General features: G+C 48.1%; 1 protein-coding gene across 1 annotated transcript in view; it reads left to right on the forward strand.

Annotated features, from left to right (window-relative positions):
- ADAM19 (ADAM metallopeptidase domain 19) overlaps window positions 1-14,378 on the forward strand; it is an 88,525-nt gene extending 74,147 nt beyond the window's left edge. Inside the window, exons 20-23 of the mRNA XM_060008455.1 lie at window positions 519-603; window positions 890-1,114; window positions 9,820-9,972; window positions 10,791-14,378. Coding sequence (XP_059864438.1) covers window positions 519-603; window positions 890-1,114; window positions 9,820-9,972; window positions 10,791-10,844 — 517 coding nt within the window. The 3' untranslated portion in view covers window positions 10,845-14,378. The remainder of the gene's footprint in view (window positions 1-518; window positions 604-889; window positions 1,115-9,819; window positions 9,973-10,790) is intronic.
- Window positions 14,379-15,249: the final 871 nt, after the last annotated feature.

Raw genomic sequence — 15,249 nt, forward strand, 5'->3', positions numbered from 1 at the left:
GGCAGGAAACTGAGGCAGGCAACAGAGAAAAACTGACTAGCTCGTCAATCACAGGGGTGGCTGGACATCAGCTCAAGACAGAGTAATTTTTTTTCCTAAGCAGTTCATTCCTTTGAATATTGAAGGTGTATAGTCTCTGAGTCCTCTATTAGATGACACTTTTTCCGGAGGGGATTTTAAATCCCAGGTCCTCCTGGCACGACGCCTGAGGGAGATTGGTTGATGGCTGGTGACATCCTCGTCTTCTTGGGGGAGAAAGGTCTTAAAAGGGTGAAGGAAAGGTGCTGAGGAACACTCTGCTTTGTATGAGGCCAATTGTCTTTCCTTGGGAGTTTTCCATTGGCCACCGTGTCCATGCCTAGGGAGCTGGGCTTCAGGAGGACCCATCCCACTTCCACCAGAGCAGACTTGGGATGACTGAGCTGCTCACTGCCATGCCTCGGTCAGAGGGATGTCAGGCACTGATCCTCAATGAACAACACCCACTTTACTCTTCCTCTCTCCTTCCTTGTTACTAGTTGTCCCTTCAGGGTGTCTCAGAACAGTGGAACTGGCCACGCCAACCCAACGTTCAAGTTGCAGACACCCCAGGGCAAGCGAAAGGTAAGGGCTTTGCACCATGAACTTTGCCACTTTAACTTTGTCCCTCAGGACTCTGCTAGATTTTCCTAAGCGCCTCTGTGGGCCCACGGGATTGGTGATAAGACACTTTCTTGGCTTGAGAGATGGTCAGCTGGTTCTGCCATCCCCTAATGACTTTAAACGTTGCATCTGACCTCTGGGATCCTAGGCCTCTGTGCATGTCAGTGAGACACACAAGACCACCCCTGACTTTTTAAGTGCATTAAGGGTTCCTGTGTCTCAGGCATTCCTTGTCTTATGCATACAGGTGACCAACACCCCTGAAACCCTACGGAAGCCCTCCCAGCCTCCTCCCAGGCCCCCTGCGGACTATCCGCATGGTGGGTCCCCACCTGCGCCGTTGCCAGCGCACCTCAGCAGGACTGCTAGGAACTCCCCTGGGGCCGGACCCCCAGTAGAGAGGAAAGAATCATCCAGGAGGCCTCCCCCAAGCCGGCCAGTGCCCCCCGCACCAAAGTGCATCCTCTCCCAGGTAAGTGGTTTCTCAGCAACCCTGGGCCGGAAGCATCACTTTTCAGGCCATCAGCCATGAGGAATGACAGAGGCTGGGAAGAGGGAGCTTGCTGACTCATGGGCTGGCTGCCTTTTCTGCATTCTGATAGATACAGGGCACACAGAGCGTGAGGGTGATGAGCATGAGGAAATACACTATCGAGGACTTCCTTCCTGGTTGGCCTCTTCTGTGACAAACCACTACCCACCTTCCACCCCAAATGTTAATGTTCAGTTAATGTTTCAGTTCCCCATGGTCTTTTTTCTCTCCTCTAGGCCTTTGCAAATGCTGTTTCTTCTGCCACATATACTTCCTTTTGCACGGCCAGCTCTTGTTCATCCTTAGGTCTCCTCTGAGATGCCACTTCCTCTAAGAAGCCTTCTCTGACCCCCAAGCCTGAGTTTGGTGCCTCTGTACTTCTCTCATCATAGTACTCATTCCACCAAATTGTGCCTCTTGGTATCTTGCACTAGTCGGGAAGTCTTACTGAGGGACATACGGTGGTGATGCCTCGCTCGTCTGGGAGGCTGGTCAAGGGGCCGGGCCTCTGGGAGGGCTGAGTAGGGGCTGGGCTATCCCCCCACCACTGGTGTTCTTTGGAAGCAGAGCAGCCTGCCCAGCAGTCTGTTCACCCGGTGTGTCTGATGGCTCCAGCTCTACCTTCTGGCAGAAGTTCCTGTAGCACAGACACAGATGTTTCCAGGAAGGTGGCCAGGCGTGGTGCCTTCCAGAGCGGCCTGTGTTTTTTGGTGTGGAGCCCCTCAGGTGGGGTAGGGGACTTGCCCATTTTCCTCCCGGGACTGCTGTTCTTGGGCATGGTCCAGAGGGCTCCATGGGGCCCAGGCTGTCTCTGCCCCTAAGGACTGTGGTTGGCTCCAGGTCCTGTGGGGGGGGGTCCCTGGGCAGTGTCATGTTTAGCAGAGCCGAGAGCATCAGTTTTGGTTCTCTGATGATGCGAAGCTGCTACTATCCCACTTTTCTCATCTGGGGCAGCGGGGGGATAGAAAATTCCATGCATAAAGGGAAAGGAAAGACTGACAGGGAGAGAAGAGGGAAGGAGAAAGGGAAAAGAGCAAGAGGAGTAGAGGAGGGACGAGGAGACGGAGGGTGCGTTAGCCTCCTTGGGCGGCCAAAACAGCACAGACCGGGTGGTGTAAACAACAGGAAGTTATCTTCTGATGGTTCTGGAGGCTGGAAGTCCAGTAGGCTAGTTGCTTCTGAGGCCTGTCTCCTTGGCTTGCAGATGACTGCATCTGCCGTGTCCTCATATGGTCCTTCCTTTGTGTACGTGCACCCAGATGTCTCTCTGTGTCTACATTTCCTCTTATAAGGACGCCAGTCAGACCGGATTAGGGCCCACTCTAACGGCCTCATTTCAACATAGTCACCTCTTTAAAGGCCCTGTCTCCAAATACAGTCACGTTCTGAGGTACTGGGGGTTAGAGCGGAAACGTATGAATTTTGGCGGGGCACAGTTCAGCCCATGACAGAAGGAAAGAGGAGAGAAAGGGAGGAAGAGGGGAGAAAGCAGCCACGTGCAGACAGGGGTGTGGGAAGAACAGAGGTATAGAAGGAGGGAGCAGTCCATTGAAACCACTGGTCCTAAAAAACCCACACTGGAGGCCTGTTCAGTGGAGATGGTGTCAGCCTCACCCCAAGGTGCCGCGCAGTAGGTTGGGGGAGGGGTCTCCAGGGGCAGTGGACTCCAGCTGGGGGGACGGGAAGCCTGGAGGCTCCATGTCCTGCCCTGACTCCCACTTTCCCTGGTGGCTGCTGGCAGGAATCCAGAGCTCAGAGGGCCACCTGGCCGGTGGAAGTTATCCCAAAACACATGCCAAGCACAGCTTCTGCTGGGCCCGGGCCCAGATGGGGGTTTCTCAAGGGCGGGGAGTGGGAGGCAGCTTCTCTGAGCAGGTGGCGGGGATTAAATCGGGGCGCCGCCCCCTTCCTCAGAACCATTCCAAGAAGAGAGTTTCTGCTGCCCTCATTTTCAGTGTTGGGTAGCTGTGTCTCATGGAGTTGAAGGGGCTACCCCAAAGTGGCGGTTTGTAAGTGGAGTAGCCAGGACTTGCACCCAGGGCTGACTCCAAACCCTTCACCACCCTGTGGGTCAGGTCCTGGCTTAGGCCCTGGAGCCCAGAGCTGAGATACCACTTGCCCTGGGGGAATTCACGCTCTCCAGATCTCAGCTCCACCACCTCCTAGCTTGGTGACATGGACCACTCTGGAGAGGTGGACGGTGAAGCTTCGTAACCTCTTCTATTCTGTCTACAAATGTGTATGAACTTCTACTCTGTACTAGGCAGTGGTTAGCAAAGCAGATGCCATCTCCGCCTCACAGAGCTCACAGCTTGCTGGGGACGAGACTGGTATACATGTAGTGACAGTAGTGGTAAGTGCTATGAAGGAGAGGTTCAGCATTCTTACAAAGAGAGTTATGGGCGACTTGACTTAGCCTGGGAAATCTGGGAAGGCTTCCGTGAGGAGGTGACATTTGAGCTGAGACCTGCGGGGTGAGCAGGCTGTGAGGGGTGGGAGAGGTTCTTGGACCAGGGACCTGATGGTAGGGAAGCTTTGTGATGGAGAGAGCCCACAGATGGAAGGAACTTCAAGGTCCCTTTGCCTGGGGCCCATGGAGCTATGATGAAAGGCTGGAGAGCCAGGGGAAGCCAGACTGTGCCACAGGCATGGACTAGGAATTTGGTCTGCATTTGATGGGAACAGGGCAGTGGTGGAGCATGGGTGACATCTACAGGGATTTCCATCTACAGGGAAATTTCCCTACAGATTTGCCATCTACAGGGATCTCACTTTGGGCTACATTTAGGCAAGAGGGAGGCACAGTGCCTGGGAGGGTGCCCAGAGATGCTTCTGAGACTATTAATCTTCCATTGTTTGACCTGGGTGAGGATTACTTAGGTGTGTTCACTCTGATGATTCATCTGCTTGTATGACTCATTTCTTTTTATGTATATTATACTTTAATTAAAAAATTAGTTTTAAAGAGTGAGAGGCTCACTGTAGCAGCACTGTGATCTGAGGGATGAGACTGGGTGCAGGGGTTACAAGTTTAAACAGCGTCCAGAGGAGAGGTGATGGTAGCTTGGAGCAGCGGGGGTGACAGTGGTGATGGGGTGAAGCTGATGAGGGATGTGTAGAAGAGAAAAGACAGGGGAACAGTTGCTGATGAGGGATGTGTAGAAGAGAAAGGACAGGGGAACAGTTGCTGATGAGGGTTGGGAGGGGATGACAACCCGCCCCCCCCAAAAACCCCCCCACACACAACTGCCCAGTGTCTGGTTTGTGCAGCTTGACTGATGGAGGTGCCACCCGCTGAGGACAGGAGCAGTGGGCCAGAGCGGTTCAAGGACAGTTTCTGCCTCTAGAAAACAGTGCTGGGTGAGGCCCCTGGTAGAGCCGAGCTGGGTCAAAGCCGACGTGGCCAGTGCATGACCCTGCTCTGGGAGGCCCAGTGTTGCCATGCTGATGAGGCTTCTGCCCAGATGACCCGCCCTGCGTGTGCACTTGCACACACACAAATTGTTCGTTTGGTACAGAAAGCAGCCAAGGGAGCACAGCATTTCCCCACGGCATCCTGACATCTGCCCCCAGCTGTTGCTTCCCCCAGAAGGTCTCTGTCCTGGCCTCCAGCAGCCACTGATTTGACAGCTTTCTGGGCTGGAAGCGTGTGGGATCGCATTGTCCTTCCGGGAAGGGATGGCGCTGGACAACGGGGTGCTTTGGTCATGAGAATCTGCTGCTCTTTTTCATTTCTGCTCTCACTTTTCTGCTGGCTGAGAAGCTGCTTTCAGAAGATCTCTGATTTACTCCCATTCTCTCCTCATGCTTGCCTTTGAGCCATTTTTATGCTTGCTAGTGATCTTCTCAGGAAGGGGAGCGATCCAGGACAGTAGGCACTGGAACTCTCACCCGTGGAATCAGCTTCTCTCTTGCACCCCACCAGCTTGGGGATCTGTGGGTGGTGGCATGAGATCCATTCTTTGACCCTTAAAATTTTTTTTTGGCTCACAGAATAAATATAGTTATTTAAATTTTTTTGACGGGTGCAGAGTTTTATTATTTTTTCAGCTAATACGTGTTGAGTGCTTACTGTATAGTAGGCACTGTTCTAAAGCTTGAGCTGTGTCACTGAATCAAACAGAAAAGGACCCCTGCCCCTGTTTCTTATATAGTGGGGGATGGAGAGGCAGAAAATAAAAAATAAGTAAGTTGTATAGTATGGTGGAATGGGATAAGTGATATATACCAAAAAAGAAAAAGTAGATTAGGATAAACGGGTCTGGGAATGCTGACTGGGGGAGTGTTGCAATTTTTAAAAATTGAAGTATAGCTGGTTTACAGTGTTGTGTTAGATTCTGATGTGTAGGAAAATGATTCAGATATATATATATATATATATATATATATATATATATATATATATATATATTCTCTTTCACATTCTTTCTGTTATAGGTTATTACAAGATACTGAATGTAGTTCTCTGTGCTATAGAGTAGGTCCTTGTTGTTTATCTCTTTTATATATAGTAGTGTGTATCTATTAATTCCAAGCTCCTAATTTATCCCTCCTGCCTCTTCCCCTTTGGTAACCATAAGTTTGTTTTCTAAGTCTGTGAGTCTGTTTCTGTTTTGTAAATAAGTTCATTTGTATCATTTTTTAGATTCCACACATATAAGTGGGATCATGTGATAGTCGTCTTTCTCTGTCTGACTTACTTCACTTAGTGTAATAATCTCTAGGTCCATCCATGTTGCTGCAAATGGCACATTTGCTTGTATATATGTACCACATCTTCTTTATCCATTCATCTATCGATGGACACTTAGATTGCTTCCATGTCTTGGCTATTGTAAATAGTGCGACTATGAACATTGGGGTGCGTGTATCTTTTTGAATTAAGACATGACACCATAAAACTCTGGGTATATGCTCAGGAGTGGGATTGCTGGATCATACGGTAGCTCTATTTTTAGCTTTTTCAGGAACCTCCATACTGTTTTCCATAGTGGCTGCACCAATTTACATTCTCACCCACAGTATAGGAGGGTTCCCTCTTCTACACACCCTCTCCAGCATTTATTGTTTGCAGGCTTTTTGAAGATGGCCATACTGACCGGTGTGAGATGATACTTCATTGTAGTTTTGATTTGCGTTTCTCTAATAATTAGTGATGTTGAGCATCTTTTCATGTGCTTTTTGGCTGTCTGTATGTCTTCTTTGCAGAAATGTCTATTTAGGTCTTCTGCCCATTTTTTTGATTGGGTTGTTTGTTTTTTGATATTGAGCTGTTTGTTTGTATATTTGGGGAATTAAGCCCTTGTCAGTCACATTATTTGCAGATATTTTCTCCCATTTCATAGGTGTCTTTTCATTTTGTTTATGGTTTCGTTTGCTGGGCAAAAGCTTGTAAGTTTGATTAGGCCCCATTTGTTTATTTTTACTTTTATTTCTTTTGCCTTAGGAGACTAACCTAAGAAAACATTGCTACGACTTATGTCAAAGCATGTTTTGCCTATGTTCTCTTTTAGGAGTGTTATGGTGTCATGTCTTACATTTAAGACTTTAAGACATTTCGAGTTTATTTTTGTGTATGGCGTGAGAGAGTGTTCTAACTATTGATTTACATGTGGCTGTCCAGCTTTCCAACACCACTTGCTGAAGAGACTGTCTTTTCTCCATTGTATATTTTGGCCTCCTTTGTTGAGATTAATTGACCATAGGTGTGTGGGTTTATTTCTGGGCTCTCTATTCTGTCCCATTGATCCATATGTCTCCTTTTGTGCCAATAACACACTGTTTGATAACTGTAGCTTTGTAGTATTGTCTGAAGTCTGGGAGGGTTATGCCTCCAGCTTTGTTCTTTTTCCTCAGGATCGTTTGGCAACTCTGGGTCTTTTGTGGTTCCATATAAATTTTATGATTATTTGCCCTAGTTCTGTGAAAAATGTCATGGGTAATTTGATAGGGGTTGCATTACATCTGTAGATTGCTCTGGTTAGTATGGCCATTTTAACAATATTAATTCTTCCAATCCAAGAGCATCTTTCCATTTCTTTGAATTATCTTCAGTTTCCTTTGCCAATGTTTTTTATAATTCTCAGCATATCAGTCTTTCACTTCCTTCATCAGATTTATTCCTAAGTATTTTTATTTTGGATACAATTTTTAAAGGGATTGTATTTTTACTTCTCTGATAATTTTATTATTAGTGTAAAGAAATGCAACAGATTTCTGTATGTTAATCTTGTATCCTGCTACCTTGCTGAATTCATTTATCAGTTTTAGTAGTTTTTTTTTTTTTTGGCTGTGCTGCACAGAATGTGGGATCTTAGTTACCTGACCAGGGATCAAACCCACACCGCCTGCATTGGAAGCACGGAGTCTTAACCACTGGACTGCCAGGGAAGTCCCAGTTGTAGTAGTTTTTGTGTGAGTCTTTAGGGTTTTCTTTATATAGTATGTCATCTGCATATAATGACAATTTTACCTCTTCCTTTCCAATTTCCTTTTATTTCTTTTTCTTGTCTGATTGCTTTGTCTAGGACTTCCAATACTATGTTGAATAGAAGTGATGAGAATGGGCATCCTTTTCTTGTTCCACATTTTAGCAGGAAGGCTTTCAGCTTTTCATTGTTGAGTATTATGTTGGCTGTGAGTTTGTCATAAATATCCTTTATTATGCTGAGATATGTTCCGTCTATACCCACTTTGGTGAGAGTTTTTATTATGAGTTGATGTTGAATTTTATCAAATGCTCTTTCTGCATCTGTTGAGGTGATCATGTGAGTTTTGTCTTTTGTTGATGTGGTGTTTCCCATTGACTGAGTTGCATATGTTGAACCATTCTCGTGACCCTAGGATGAATCCAACTTGGTCATGGTATATGGTCTTTTTTATACGTTGTTGGATTCAGTCTGCTAATATTTTGTTGAGGATTTTTGCATCTATATTCATCAAAGATATTGGTCTGTAGTTTTCTTTTTTGTTAGTGTCTTTGTCTAGTTTTAGTATCAGGGTGATGGTGGCTTCATAGCATGACTTAGGGAGTGTTCCCTCCACTTCAATCTTTTGGAAGTGTTTGAGAAGGATTGGTGTAAGCTCTTCTTTGTATGTTTGGTAGAATTCCTCAGTGAAGCCATCCTGGAAGCCACTCCCTTTGGTTTGCTGGGAGTTTTGTTTTGTTTTGTTTTTTTAACAGATTCCACTTCACTTCTAGTGATCATTCTGTTCAAATTATCTGTTTCTTCTTGATTCAGTTACGGTGGGCTGTGTGTTTCTAGAAACTTGTCCATTTCTTCTAGGTTGTCCAATTCGTTGGCATGTAATGGTTCATAGTATTCTCTTATGATTTTTTATATTTCTGCAATGTTAGTAGTTATTTCTTCTCTTTCATTTCTTATTTTATTTGGGTCCTCTTCCTTCTTCTTGGTGAGCCTGACCAGAGGTTTGTCGATTTTATTTATCCTTTCAGAAAACCAGCTCTTGGTTTTATTGATTTTTTTTTCTATTTTTTTAAATCTATTTTATTTATTTCCTCTCTGATCTTCCTTCTGCTGACTTTATGTTTTGTTTGTTCTGCTTTTTCTAATTCTTTTAGGTGGTAGGTTAGGTTGTTTATTTGAGATTTTCCTTGTTTTTTGAGGAAGGCCTGTATCGCTATGAACTTCTCTCTTAGGCTGCTTTTGCTGCATCCTGTTGATTGTGTATTGTTGTGTTTGGGGGTGTTATAGTTTTAAATAAGGTCATCAGGGAAGACCTTATTGAGAAGGGGGCAAAACATGAAGGTAATGTAAAAGCACAAAGGAAAGACTGTGCCACCCATAGACAAACAATACGGAAAATATGATTTCTTCTTTTTACAATTTTTATTTTTATTTGCACAAGTAATACACATATATGCTTTGTTAAAAAAACTGAATGTTCACTTGGACGACCCCTCTCCTTATGCACAGCCCACTCTGAACCTCTGACCTCTGTTATCAATTTGGTCTTCATCCTTCCTGACTTTCCTCTGTACCTCTGCATTTACATTGGTGGGGGGTAGTGGGGTGACTTATTTTCTCTAAACTATCCTGTATAGCTTGTACTGCAGCTTGCCATGACTCTTGACCATCTTTCCACCTCAGCACGTTATCAACCTACTTCCTTCTTTTGAAATGCTGCTTTATATATCACTGTATAATTTTAGTAATTTGTTGATGGAAATTTTAGTTATTTATAGTTTATTTTAGCTGTCACATACAGTGCTGCAAGGAACATCCTTGCAATTTCATTTTTGTGCACCTGTGCAAATAGTTCTCAGAGGGAATGAAATTATGTATTAGGTCAGAGAATGATCATTTCTAATCTTAATAGATACTGCTAAATTGCTCTCCAAAAAGCCTTTTCCTGAGCATGTAAACATGTATGTACACAATTTCTTTTTAAATGGGACCATTCTTTTTATTTTTTATTTTTATTTATTTATTTATTTATTTGCGGTACGCGAGCCTCTCACGGTTGTGGCCTCTCCCATTGCGGAGCACAGGCTCCGGAGGGACCATTCTTTTTAAATATTATATCCCTTTTCTCATCTGCTTTTGACCTGTAAAATATTGAGAACATTTTCTTTCGAACAGGCCCCTCTGGCCTTTGAGTGAGGCTTGTGGCTTTCTCCCCAGGATTTCTCCAGGCCTCGGCCGCCCCAGAAGGCACTCCCGGCTAACCCGGTGCCAGGCCGCAAGAGTCTCCCCAGGCCAGGTGGTGTCTCCATTCTGTGGCCCCCTGCCTCTAGACCTCAGCAGACCCGGCCCCTGGCTGTGCTTACCCCAAAGGTGAGTCTTCAGAAACACTCGAGGTGGAAGCTGGGGCAGAGGGATCCAGGGGACAAAAATAAGAGTTGAGAAAACAGACCAGTTCATGCTTCTTGATGTAGTGCTGAACTTCCAGAACAAAAGCAAAGGACAGAAGCTTAGCATTTCTTGGTGCCTGCATAACTGTCCCTTAAATTGGTGAGACCCTTGCACACCCCCTTTTTTGGTTTCATGTGAAAGGTGATGTTTAGGAGGCTGAGCTATGGTAGCTTCAAACCTGGGTCTGCAACTGATGAGCTGAGCTGAGCGGCCCTGAGCAAATCACTCTCTTGAGTCTCCGTTTCCTTATCTAGAAAGAGGTTTTACGAAGCAGAAATAGCCAACCCCATCGGGTTACTGTGAAGGTCAAGGCAGTTAATTTACATTAACCGCTGGCCTACGGTAGGCTGTGCACAAATGGCCCCTCTTAATACATCTTCCCTGGGACTTAGTCCTGGGACTTAGTCTTAGTCCTGGGAGTTGGGGCAGAGGGGAGCAGGTGAGGAAGCTGGCTCACTTCCCTGTGTTCCTACGAGGCCCTGGGAACTCTGCAGACTGAGCTGCAGCTTTGCTGGGAGGGAGGAGGGGAATGGCTTGTCAGCTGGGGGTTGGGGGCTGCCACCATGCCTCTTACTGCAGAGTTGATGGTCTGGACGAGCAGACATGTGGACAGACTTCTGCGGAAACCCTTCTTCTCAGGTGACAGTCTGCCACTCATGCCCACCTGTCACAAGCCAGAGGACAGCTCCCCGCTGATAGCACGGAGCTGATGTCTCTCTCCCTCTCTTTTTTCCCTGCAGTTTCCTGAATACAGGTCACAGAGGGCTGTGGGGATGGCTAGCTCGAAAATCTAGACCCGTCTGAAGGCGCTTCTCCCTTCCTGTGAGGACTCTGAACACCACAGAGGAGCCGTGGCCATGGAATCTGGAGGAAGCATGCCTGGCCACCTCTGAGCCCCCCTCCCCCCCTCCCCTCCTCCTGGAACGACTGCATCTCTGAAAAATCTCCTCCTTGACTCAGTGCCACCTCGGCTTCCACAGAGGCCCAGAGTGCCTACCATCAACGGCATCCAAGTGTTGTTTTGTGCAATATTCAGCCCCAGGTAGGGAGGGCAGAGCCGAAGAGGTTGAATGGCTGCTCGTCCCCTATCCGCCCTTCAGCTGGCCCCTCACCCCAGAGGTGACAGTCGAGCTGGTGCAGGCTGTCCGAGCTGGCGAGCCCAGCTGGGAAAAGTCTGTTTAGCCCTTGAGGCCAGGACTCAGCTTGGAGAAGCCATCCATCCACGTCCTATGGAGGAGGGTACGCATGAGAGCTTTCCTTTGCTTCCATCTTCCTCAGAGGTCCCAGGCTGGACAGAGGCTGGGCACTTACTGTCCCTTTTAGCTTTACTGATCAGGAGGGGTCACTCCAGCCAGGGCTTGGTTGAGGTCACAGCTCCTGGCTCTGTGGCCATATGTGAACACGTCAAGTTCCCTCCTCACGCCGCCCCCCTCCCCCCACCAAAGCCCCCGCATCCCCTTACTCCCAAGGGTCACTCTGACTCAGACAGGTACTATTTGCAGGCAGTGTAGACAGCAGGGGGAGCATAGCCCCGGCCCCCTCTGAGCCGTCAAGCCAAAGGTTTCGACTCCGCTCGCCACTGTTCTTGAGTGCTCCTTGTTTTCTCTTCTGCATTTTCCAAGTGCCTCACGCTTCTGAGTTCTCCTTCTCTGCTGGGACCCGCCTAATGTGTGGTGCTGTGAAGAGTGAATCCCCAGCAGTCCCGACTTCCTGGGACTTGGTGCTGTGACCTGCAAGTCAGGGTCCTGCCTGCAGGTTGGCCACGGGATCTCCTATGTTGGTTCTCAAGAGTGTTGACCCGGGTAGACTCGGGCCATGGCTGTGGGGTCGTAGCTTTACTTTCCATGGTGTGTGGTGACCTCAGCAGAGTGTGGGTCTTCCTTTTACTCCCTGACCTGAATCTGAGGAAGGTCCTCAGGGACAGTGGTGGGTGCAGGGAGGAGAGTGGACATCCTGGGAGCCCCAGCCTGTCTCCAGACCTGGTCACTGGCTTGAGGCAGGGCCGTTGTCTTCTGAGCAGAGAGCAGACCTGTCTCTAGAGATCCCTAGAGAAGCAGCAGCCAGCAGCCTTGACGGAACAGAGTCTGTGCCGGGACCAGCCAGACATTTTCTCATCCTCTTCCTTGTGTTCTTTCCTCTGGTCCTGTCCTCCCCGCAGCAGGGAATGGGGACTGTGTGGTGCTCTGCTAGCTGGGAGGATTTTCAGAGAACCATAGGAGATGTAGTCTGGGATGGTCTCCCACCCCAGAAAGGTGCCGGGCAGCTTGGGGCCTCCCCGCCTCCTGCAGTGAACAGACGTTTGCTCTTGAAAACCTCAGTGCAAGGAAGAGGCTTGAGTTTTCACTCCCAACCACTACCCCGGGGCCCCCTTATCGTTCTCTGTATACAATAGGTGCTCACTAGATATTCTTGGGTTTGTAGACAGGTGGGATATTCAGGCTGTGCACCTGCGGGGGGACACTTGGGATAGATTTAGAAAGAGCTCAGGAAAATGAAGTTCTCTTTCCTCAGGTAGTCAGGTTGTGTTATTGGTGATGTTCACACCCCTGTCTTGCTGACAAGGGCCCTGGTTGCTCCCCACAGCCGATGTCCACCATCCTTGCTGCCTCATGAGGTCAGGGGACGGCCTTCCATGTACGTGTGCTACTCGAAACGCCCCAGGCCTCGAGGCTGGGCCCCAGAAAATTAACGGTGAAAACACCTCTCCACTGAAATCACCCTTAAACTCAACCCCCTGCCTCACTGACATTCCTGTGGCCTGTCCAGCTTTTCTCCCCAACGTCAGGAGGTTGAAGGCTCTGAAGTGAAAATGCCCCAGCCACTGTGGCTGCATGAGCCTTTTGAACCTGAAATCCACCCTCCCTGGAACCATACCAGAAAGAGACCTGGATTGTTGCTCTCCTGTTTGTTTCCGTTTTTGTTTTCAATTTTTTTAATACCACCTCCATCCCATAAACATTGTACTGTGAACTGGAAAATGGTTGAATTTTCTAAATTTGGTAAGACTTTCAGCAGCCGGTTCTATTTACTGTTTGACTCCTGGCTGTGTTCCGGCAGGCCGGCGGGGAGTCTGCCCAGGAGCAAGCCTGGCTGTCATAGCCCGTTCTTCCCCTCCTGTGTCCATGTGCTGCTTTGAGGTGATGGAAACCAATATGGACTTAGGGAAAGAGGCACTTTATTCTCAAGGATTACTGCAAGACTGGGGAAGGGAGTGTTGCGATAGGGGCAGGGGGCAGTTGCATTAGGGGAATGCTCAGGTGAGCTGAGCGGCTACAAGATCTGTGAGCATCCCACAGCTCAGACGGAAGGGGCCTTTTATAGGAAGGAGTGAGCATAGCTGGAAAAAACCACATTCAGGGACCATCTCTGTGGTCAGCCTTTGGGGGAGGGGCTGTATGCTGGCTCTGGCCAAGGGTGAGTCCATGCTCAGGGTCTGGGGGGTAGGAGGGGAGCCTAACTGAGGCTTGGTGGAGTGACTTAACCAGCCTTCTGTTCAGGTGGAGACTATGTAAATCTTTTTAGAAGCTAACTTAGCCTCCTGCCAGTTTTTCAACCCTAGGTGTGTTTTTTCGTTTGTTCGTTTGGTTTTTTTTTTTTTTTTTGGTAGGTGTGTTTTCCTTAAGAGCCTAGGAGGCATCTCTGAAATGTAAACCTCAAGGGACATCAAGGGGGATTGCACCCTCTTTCCCTGTCTCAGTGGGAGTTTTAGCCCAGGCACCAGGCTCCAGTGGTAACTGCCTGCTTGCCGTGGGTTCTTTTTAGCCTTATTGACTTCTCCCTATGAAAGAAAAGCTCCTTTCTGCCCCAGCTCTGAGAGGTTTGCAGATCTTAGGGTCTCACTGTAGACCTTACAGTACTGTCATAGCCCCATCCCCCTGTGGCCATGGCCCCTCGCCATCTCTTGCAATAATCCTTTTGAACAAAGCCTCCCCTTACCTATGTCAGAATTTGTTCTTATTTGGCCAAGGGTATGGAAAACTTGCGCGTTTTAAATTGGGGACCAGTTCTAAAGTCGGTGATGGCGTTAAATGTGTATGTAACAGCTCTGCTGGACACGCAAGAAAGTCAAGAGTATGCCAACTGGAAAGGTGCTCCACCCATCCTTAGGGAACCGTGCAAAGGAGAGGTTCTGCAGAACCCAAGCCAAGTGCCCCCAACGTCACCCTTCCATGCATCCTCTCTTACCATCCACTGTGTGTATGTACGTGTGCGTCTGGGATCCAGGGCAATGTGAATTTTCTTTTTATTTGGGAGATTGTTCACAGAAAACAGATCCTCTTTTCTCTCGTCCACCTATTAATTGTTTACAATATTTGTATATCTATGCAAAATACTTGAATGGGCTGTGGTGCCTTTTTTCCTTGTTTGTATTTAATTAAATTGTCATTTGAAATGTTGTCCGGTTTGGCAACTCTTGTTTGTTTCTTTGTTTTAACGTTGCACTGGCCAGCCTGGATAGGATCCATCACCGAGGACTCCTCAGAAGAGTTCCTACAGAGACCGTCTGTCCAGCCTGTGAGGCCACCACGGAAGATCTTGAGCCACAGAAAAGCCCTGGGTTTTCCCATGACCAGTCGAGGGAGCTGTTTGTCTTTGCACCTGGACACAGGCCAGTCTAGTTTTAATAGGTCTGGGGGTCACTCACGGCATGAATAATATAGATCGACTTGAGGATTTGTGAGAGCTTAAAAGTATTCACATGGGGCTTCCCTGGTGGCGCAGTGGTTGAGAGTCCGCCTGCCGATGCAGGGGACACAGGTTCGTGCCCCGGTCTGGGAGGATCCCACATGCCGCGGAGCGGCTGGGCCCGTGAGCCATGGCTGCTGAGCCTGCGCGTCCGGAGCCTGTGCTCCGCAACGGGCGAGGCCACAACAGTGAGAGGCCCGCGTACAGCAAAAAAAAAAAAGTATTCACGTGAAGCTCTTAGCACTGTGGTTGGCTTCTCGTAAGGGCTCAGGCATGGGATGGGTGTCTTCCACTGACGCTATTCCCCAAACAGCCTTTCCCTCTCTAGTGAAGGCGTGGCTGTAGAAGGCACTGGAGGGACTTCCTTGGCAGCCAGAACTCTCCAGAGATTGGGGACTGGCCCCCCGGCACTAGAGGAACCACTTTAATTGTTCCGTGTCCAAGGAAAGCCAAGATGTAAGTATCAAGTAAACACACTCAGAGGTCTTTATTCCTGACCCTGCAGACCACACT

This window comes from Delphinus delphis, chromosome 3 (assembly GCF_949987515.2).
Source record: "Delphinus delphis chromosome 3, mDelDel1.2, whole genome shotgun sequence".
Lineage (NCBI taxonomy): Eukaryota > Metazoa > Chordata > Mammalia > Artiodactyla > Delphinidae > Delphinus > Delphinus delphis.